Consider the following 9,453-nt stretch of genomic DNA (forward strand, 5'->3'; position numbering starts at 1 on the left):
GGTTGTAAACGTGGATTCACAGTGTAAAATTCTGAGCGTTTTCACTTAAGTCAGAAAGATTAAAAACTGGTTTGATGATATCTATTTGTCCACTGTAAATTCTCTAAAGCAAGGCTCGGAGTCCCATAGTTTCTTCTTATACTTGATGATTTACACAGAAAAAAATCCCATATATGATACCATAACCTCATCAATACCCATACACCAGACGTAATACAAATGGAGGTGTTACGATTAAAAAGAGTGGAGGTAACTGATGCTCGGGGAGTGGAGTTCATTGCTGCCAAGTGGAGTCAGGGAGGCAGCCTCCCTCTCTTCGTTCTTCTTGAGGTTCACTTCCTTTGGGACAGGAAGTCTTCCCTTAGGAAGCCTTCCCTCCATTTCCTTCTTGGGAAATGGTTCTTGGCTGACCCAGACAGAAAGCTCTGGGTATGAAACCATTTTGAGAATCATAGCAGCCTTGGACTTGCACCCTCCCTCTCTTCAGTCCAGGGAGACCAACAGACAAAAGCCCCGCTCACTGTGCACTCTCTCCTCTCTACACCTAGTGCTCTGTCTTCAAGAGTGTGTGTCTCTCTCTGAGCCTCTCTCTCTTTCTCTCCCTGTCCGCTCGGCTAGTGTGCTAGTGAACAATGAGCTAATTCTGATGGGGCTGGCTCAGCCACTGTGCTGCCGAGGCGGAGCCAGACTCTACATCGTCCCATTTAAAGTCACAGTTTCCAAGAACCTGTGGACAACATTAAGTAAGGACTTACTGTAATAGTTTTAAAATAATAAAATAAACTTTTTTTTTTTTAAGAAGTGAGAAGTCCAAATGTGACTGATGTTAAACTTCAGAGCACTGGAGATCACAGTATATTGCATGTTAGGCATTAAATTTTGTTTTCCTGAAGGTCTCCGTTATTTTGCATGCTATAATTTACTTGTTTATATTTGACTGCAGAAAGAATTACATTCAAAGGACTTAGAAGCAGGGAGGGCTATAATGGTTAGCTGCCTCTGGAAATATAAGACTACCAGGAAGGGTAGTCTTAGGCAAAAGATTACCATGATCAAACCTTGCCTGTAATGCCTCCCACCACTTTCCCTATTCACTTCCATTTTGGTCTGTTTGGTGACTGTCACTCATGCTCTCTTGGACTCCCCAGTATGCCCTCTGTTCTGGTTCTGGGATCCGCGATAATTCCTACTCCCTAGTGCTGCACCTGAGATGACCAGCATACTCCTCGCCCCCCACCAGCATCCTCCAGGCATCACCCATTGTCCTTCTGTCACACCAAAGTGTAAATCCCTGGCCATGCAAGTTTCTCTTCTCTGAAGCTAATTATTTTAATGGAAAAGAAATCCATGCTCTAGTATTTATGAATGGCAATCTAGAGGACATTTGCATACTATTAAGGGTGTTCTGGGAAAGATGCAATTTCTAGTGTACCAGTCAGTTAAGGTACATTATAAAAAAAGCGTCCCATGTTCAATCATGTTTGGAAAATACTGTTTATTTATATACATTATTAGAGATTCATAACACTGCAGTTTTCCCAAGCATGGTAAGTTCTACAGTGAAGACAACTATTTGTTTAAACCTGAGATTTTCCCAAACTTATAGACATTAATGAACATACCTGTGTGTATGTTTTTTTCTTAATATAAAACCTATTAATGCTCCATGGAGAACACACTTAGAAATATATTTCCTGAATCTAAAATAGTGCTTATGTCTGATGGTGAGAATTACAGATACCATGGTGGCGCATTAGGCAAGCACTTTGGATTTAGAGAGTCTTTCAATCTATGAGTAGTTGATTTTCTTATCCTGTTTATTTTGATAGATGATCAATTCTGGTTTTACTATAGCCAACACATAGAAGCAACCTAAGTGTTCACTGATGAATGAATGGATAAAAAAAGTGATATATCTATATCTATATCTATATCTATATCTATATCTATATCTATATCTATATCTATATCTATATCTGTATCTGTATCTATATCTATATATCTATGTCTATGTCTATGCCTATGCCTATGCCTATATCTATATCTATATCTATATCTATCTATCAACTGCCCACCCTGCTGGTCTGCTCATCCCCAACTGCTCCCCCCTGCTGGCCTGCTCACCCCCAACTACCCACCTCTGCCCACCTGATTGCCCCCAACTGCCCTCCCCTGCTGGCCTGTTTGGCCCCCAACTGCACTCCCCTGCCAGCCTGATGGCACCCAACTTCCTTCCCCTGCCAGTCTGCTCATCCCAAACTGCCCCAACTGTCCCCCACCCCCGCCGGCCTGCTTGCTCCCAACTGCCCCCCTTGCTGGCCTGCTTGCCCCCATCTGCCCCCCCCCCCCCCGCTGGCCTGATCACCTCCAACTGCCCTCCCCTGCCAGCCTGATCACCCCTAACTGCCTCTGCCTCAGTCCCGCTACCATGGCTTTGTCCGGAAGGACATCTGGAAGGTCTCCTGGAAGGTTTCCCGGAAGGTTTCCTGGTCTAATTAGCATATTACCCTTTACCCTTTTATTAGTATAGATGGTCTCTCTCTCTCTCTCTCTCTCTCTCTAACACACACATACACACACGCACACACACACACACACACACACACACACAACCGAGAAGGTTACTAAGTGACTAATGGACAGGGAGTGTCTACAGTCTACAGCAGTGGTTCTCAACCTTTCTAATGCGGCGACCCTTTAATACAGTTCCTCATGTTGTGGTGACCCCCAACCATAAAATTATTTTCGTTGCTACTTCATAACTGTAATTTTGCTACTGTTATGAATCGTAATGTAAATATCTGTGTTTTCTGATGGTCTTAGGCTCTACAGCAGTGGCTCTCAACCTGTGGGTCGCGACCCACAGGTTGAGAACCGCTAGCAGGGTCGCCTAAGAGCCACTGCCGTAGAGCCTAAAACCATTGGAAAACACAGATATTTACATTACGATTCATAACAGTAGCAAAATTACAGTTATGAAGTAGCAACGAAAATAATTTTATGGTTGGGGTCACCACAACATGAGGAACTGTATTAAAGGGTCATGGCATTAGGAAGATTGAGAACCACTGGTCTACAGTGTGGAGTCTTGGGACTAAAGGATGATTCAAATCATGGTTGGGGCAGAGCAGGATGGCTTGGGATTTCATCATACTACTCAAAATGTCATGCAATCTAGAACTTATAAATCATTTGTTTCTGGAATTTTCCATTTAATGTTTTTGGACTGTGGTTGACCATACATAACTGAAACCAGGAAAAGAGAAACCACAGATAAGAGGAGACTACTATACTTAAGAGTATGACTATGCATTACACAATTAAGTCCTTGCATTTTTTCTAAAAACCAGGACATCTGGTGACTTTGAAGTAAGTTTAAACACAGCCTCTCTTTTAGTATCTTGCATATTCCTGAATAAAATAGAAGAAACAAGAGAATGGCAAAAGGTATGTTTTGTGTTTTTTTTTTTGAGGAGGTATAAAAAGTAAGGGCTAGATAACTAGATGCCTCAAGACCTGATTATTTTGTAACCTTATCCCTTCATTTAGCTGGGTTTTAGGTACCTCATATATAAAGTAAGATAACAGAGCAAAATAATCTCTAAATTCCCTTTGAGCACTAATAGCTAATATATAATTGTTCTTCAGGGAAGCATAAAGTTGAGTCAGAAGCTAAAATGAAAATGAAGATAGGAGTTCTCTTAAACAACAAATACTGAAGATGTATGCCATTTTACAGCACGTTTCCTTCTTACCTGTTTTTTAAAATAATAAAACAATATAAACAGCGGTGGAAAAAATATAGCTACAAACATCAACTTGGATGCATCTCAGAAAATAATATTGAGAAAAAAAATCAAGATACAGAAGAAGACAGTAATTTTGTTTATATCAACTCAAAACATTAAAAACTACACTACAGATTGAAGATATCAGCATATGCACCAAACTACAAGGAAAAGCTTGAAAATTATATCCCAAAATTCAGGGTAGTGTGACCCCCAGGAAGAGTGGTATAGCCTCATGGAGTGGCACACAGGCACCCTCAGAGGTGCCACCCCACTCTATTTCTTATCCTGGTGGTGAGCACATGGTTGTCAATTTTATTGTAATTAGTCATACCTTATATGTGTTATATTTACTTTTTTGTATCCGTTCAGTTTTTAATAAAAAACTAAGCCGAGAGCATATATATCTTGATATATAGTAAATTTTCTCCTGTACTGTGTGTGTTTCCCACTCTTTCTCTATTTCTCTGCAGATTTCCATGTTTATATAAATAGATGTTTTATGAGAAACATGAAACAGAACCTTGTACTTTGGTAGTTTTTCATCTAAAACAAAACAGCATCAACAACACAAGGTAAGAGAACATCAACAAACACGTAACAGGTACCTTTGCTAAAGTAAACCCGGACTGTGTAAACACAGACTGTGAGGCATGCGCCTCTGCAAACAGAGAAGCGCCGTGCCAGGTTTCCAGAGCTGCCTCCTCGAGAGCCATTGTGAGCTCCTTACCTTTGAATAACACAAATTCCTTTATTCACTACTATTAAAAATGAGGGCTTGCTCTCCCCCATCTCCTGGATCACAGTGCAATCTATATATATAAAAAGCCAGCGACCTAAACACTGGAATGATCGGAACGATTGGTCACTATGACCAATTGGTCACTATGATGCCCACTGCGGCCAGTGAACCGGCCCAATCAGCAGGTGGGGCTGGCGGCCAATCCCCCTCAGCCCCTCCCCCCTGCTAGCCCTGCCCCTGATTGCCCCCCAACCCCAATAGGGGGTGGGGCCAGCCAGCCAATGCCCCCCACATCCCTTCCCCATGGCCAGCCTCACCCCTGATCAGCCCCCACCACACTGATGGGCTAGTGGCCCCACCCCCCAGCCAGCTCTGACCCTGATTGGCCCCCCCACACATCGGCACCCCCCCACACCAATCGGGGGTGGGGCTGGCCGGCCAACCTCCCACTGTCTCCTCCTCCCGACAGGCCTGGCCCTAATATGCTGATTGGGGCCAGGCTGGCCAGACCCCACCCGTGCACGAATTCGTTCACTGGGCCTCTAGTTTTAAATATCATTATACAGGCACCGCTATTCTTGGCCACACTCTTGAGCCCAGGATGCTCGCACTAGTAGATGAGTGACTTTTGAGGCTTCAGAAAATGCTAAGTAAGTCATTGTGCCCCCTTACTGAAGTTGGCCATGCTTCTCCGCTCATAGAAGATAAAATGTCTAGTGAGGTGGGGAAAGCAACAGTGAGGTCTGAGATTCTAGAACTTGTGAAATTTCCCCCAAGTCTAATAACCATCAACAATGGCACCGAGTTCCCCAACATATAAACAACTCCCCGCCCCACTCGCTCCTTCACCAAATTCTAGCCATAGTTGAGATCCTGGAGGTCATATAGCTGTGTGTGTGTGTGTGTGTATGTAAAGAGAGAGAGAGAGAGAGAGAGAGAGAGAGAGAGAGAGAGAGAGAGAGAGAGGAGAGAGAGAGAGAGAGAGAGAGAGAGAGATCAACTTCCTTAGCATATACCTAACTTCTCTCTCCCCCAGATTCCAGAGTCTATAAAAAGAAAATAATCTCATATTTTATGTGAATACCTAGTATAGGAATTTTACTCCCCTGAAATTGAGTATAGAATGCTGGTCATAATTAAAAACATAGCTAGAAAATAGAAATAATTTACTCAGTTGGTTTTGAGGCGCATGCAATAGATTTAGGGGCCAGTCCTGTCTGTGAATGTTTCAGGAATGCATTTAAAAGGCAAAAATCAAAGTAGTCGACAGCTGTTTATCCTAGAAAATGCAAAAGAAACCCATATCCTTTCTAATATCTTGTTGCTATGGAAAGTTTCACAGTCTGGATATGCACCCTAAACTGTTTTAAAAAATGAAACAGACAAGGCAATAAAAGTGAAATTCATTGTTGTTTTAACATTTAAACAGAGGTAGCATTTGATCATAAAATTTATAGGATTTCTTTTCTATTATGAGGGGAAATAAGTTGTCTCTATTTGTAATTTTTACAGAGGCAAGATCTCTTTGGTTGTTTGAAAATAGAGAGATAAAACAGGATATAACAGAGATAACATACATGACTCCTAAAAAATGGATACGGAGAGAGCCATACATAGCAGCAAAGAAACATGGCTGAAAAGATGTGCACAGAATACTGACTAGAGGCACCTCACAATTTGGCAGGTTATTACCAGATGCACATTTGTTTCAACTGAAATGAAAGAAGAGAAACAATTAAGTGTGTCGAGAAACAAGATGTCTTGTAGGAGCCCAACCTTCTGTACAAGTTAAATTAAAGGCCCCCACGATCAACATGATCAAGAGCAGCTGGCATTTCTAGCAGAAATAAGATCTGCAAATTTTGGTGGAACTGCTTATACTTCTATTCAGAGTCCCAGAGAAAGACCCTATTAAGTCAAACTTAAATTGCACCAAATGCCTTAAAGAGGTACCTGTCTGTTTTAATTTTCCTGAGACTCCTCACTGAGACTTGGTCTAATAGTGATTGTATAGAGCTATTAGAACTGCATCTGATCGGAAAATGCAATTGCCTGCTACTGCTCTATTATTTTGATGCTATACAATAACTTCTCTCATGACTGTTGTAACATAAAGAATATATTGTCTTACCAACTCAAGTCCCTAATTAAGCAACAGTGAAGTTTTATACTAGTATTGGATTAAAGGGGAAGATTGTAGATACATTTATGTTTAAACCTTACCTAATTGTTGTTCGTGTACTAGTCTAGACATAAATCTACTTTACAAATGGATTTTAACAATGTAATGCATTTTGTATTTTTTGGAAATCCTAATTCTCTAAACTTGCTGGGTTTTTAATATTTACCTTCCCTTTAAAAACATAAACTAGAGGGGGTGGGGGTGGCCAGAGAGAGGTCAATGGGGGAAAAAGAAGACATATGTAATACTATATGTAATACTTTAAACAATAAAGAATTAAAACACAGACACACACAAAAAACAACAACAACAGACACAGACAACAGTATGGTGATTGCCAGAGGGAAAGTGGGGAGGATGAGGTAAAAGAGGGTAAAGGGAGGATAAATAGATAAATAGTGTTGAAGGCAGCTCCTGGGGTGGTGAATGCACAATACAATATACAGATGATGTATTATAGAGTTGTACACTTGAAACCTATATAATTTTATTAACCAATGTCACCCCAATAAATTCAATAAAATTTTTAAATTAAAAAAAAAAAAATATATATATATATATATATATATATATATATATATATATATATATATATATTAGAGGTCCAGTGCACGGGATTCGTGCACTGGTGGGGGGCATGGCCTGCAGGGATAGGCCCGCTGTGGGAGCGCGCCACTCACCTCTGTCAGCCACTCATCCCTGACCACCAGGGGGCAGCTCCTGCATTGAGCGTCTGCCCCTGGTGGACAGTGCGTGTCATAGCAACTGGTCAACCAGTCGTTCTGCCGTTTGGTCGCTGGGCTTTTATTATATAGGATATAAACTAGAGCCTGGCTAGTGTGGCTCAATGGTTGAGTGTCCACCTATGAACCAAGAGATTCCCCAGTTCAATTCCCAGTCAGGGAAGATGCCCAGGTTTCCAGCTAGATCCCCAGTGCAGAGCATGCAGGAGGCACCCAATCAATGTGTCACTCTCATTGATGTTTCTATCCTTCTATCCCTTTCCCTTCCTCTCTCTTTAAAATCAATAAGAATACATATACATATATATGAACTAGAATGACTTTATATGCGACTAAGACATTTTCAGGCAACCTTTTTTTCATTGTTACAAAAATAGGTGCTATAGAAATGTTATATTTCATTTAGATTTTCTGTTGTTGTTGAAGTGATGAGCCAATCAGAGAAACACTGAGCAGTAATCTTAGGGAATAGAGAGCTCTTTTAAAAGGAGGTAACCACTTCCAAATTAGCTAGAAAAATCAATGAGAGAAAACAATTGGCTAGTGACACACAACAAAACAAAACAAAACAAAAAAAGGATTGATTACAATTCTAACCCTTGATTCATTTGTGTCTATTTTAGTCACACATAGTGTTTTCGCTCAACACCAGCTATTTTTATTTCCATTTTTGTTCACCATATTTGACATTTCCTGGCCCTGATCATCATAAACATTATGCTGCCTGCAAAAGCCCTGGTGATCTGTACCCACCTATGCTCTTGCCTATCTTTCCTGACCATGCCTTCATTCCCAGCACTGCTGATTTTGATTCTTATCTTAGTTGATTAAATATTACTTCAGCTCCACTGGCCTCTTGTTATTACCCTCAAATTATTTCTTTATATCTAAGCAATATGTTTCCAATTTTATAAGCTACTATAGGCCTGGTGCATGAAATTCGTGCACTGGTGGGGGGGGGCGTCCCTCAGCCTGGCCTGTGCCCTCTCATGGTCCAGGAGCCCTTAAGTATGTCCAACTGATGGCTTAGCACTGCCACAGAGGCGGAAGAGGCTTCTGCCACTACCACTGCGTTCGCCAGCCATGAGCCTGGCTTCTGGCTGATCAGCGTTGCCCTTGTGGGAGTGCGCTGACCATCATGGGGTAGCTTCTGCATTGAGTGTCTGCCCCCTGGTTGTCAGTGCATGTCATAGCAACTGGTCGTTCCACTGTTCGATTGATTTGAATATTAGCCTTTTATTATATAGGACTAGAAGCCCAGTGCATGAAATTCGTGCATGGGAGAGGGGGGTCCCTCAGCCCGACCTGCTTCCTCTCTAATCCAGGAGCCCTCAGGGGATGTCCAATCAGGGAGCCAAGTGGGCCTAAGCTGCAGTCTGGCCTCCCTCTGCAGTAGGTGGCTGGGCTGATCAGGGGAAGGCACTGCCCCCATCACCCTGCTGCTGCTGCCACTGCCAGCCGCTGCAGCCACCAAGGTGTTTTCATCAACACAGACTCCAGTCCCTTCACCACAAAAAAATGACAACTTTCTTTAGGCATTTTCAAGATGTCTCTTTCATAGGATATGATCTTTCTTTCTTTCTTTCTTTCTTTCTTTCTTTCTTTCTTTCTTTCTTTCTTTCCTTCTTTCTTTTCCTCACCTGGGGATATTTTTCCATTGATTTTTAGAGAGCTTGGAAGAGAGAGGGAAAGACAGAGAGAAACATCAGTGTGAGAAGGACACTTCAATTGGTTGCCTCCTGCATGACCCCTGACCTGGACCGTGGCCAGGGAGGAGCCTGCAACCTAGGTACATGCCCTTGACCAGAATCAAACCTGGACCCTGTGGTTGGCAGGCCAAGGCTCTATCCACTGAGCCAAACCGGCTAGGCAGGATATGACATTTTTTAGCCCTCCAGCAGTGGACCTTCATTTTTTCCTCCAGAAGTGAGGTGGAAAAACCCTAGATCACCTTCTTGGATTCTTATTACCCAAGTTACCAAGAACACTGCGAGTGGT

General features: G+C 42.1%; 1 protein-coding gene across 1 annotated transcript; it reads right to left on the bottom strand.

The window, feature by feature from the left end:
- Positions 1-234: 234 nt before the first annotated feature.
- LOC308254090 (neuronal regeneration-related protein-like) lies at positions 235-497 on the bottom strand (the record flags this gene model as incomplete). Its single annotated transcript, XM_080680007.1, has 1 exon — positions 235-497. Exon 1 carries the CDS (start codon positions 451-453, stop codon positions 235-237), a length of 219 nt encoding a protein of 72 aa, XP_080536133.1. The 5' UTR covers positions 454-497.
- Between the last annotated feature and the right edge of the window lie 8,956 nt (positions 498-9,453).

Source organism: Plecotus auritus (genome assembly GCF_963455305.1).
Source record: "Plecotus auritus genome assembly, chromosome: 1".
Lineage (NCBI taxonomy): Eukaryota > Metazoa > Chordata > Mammalia > Chiroptera > Vespertilionidae > Plecotus > Plecotus auritus.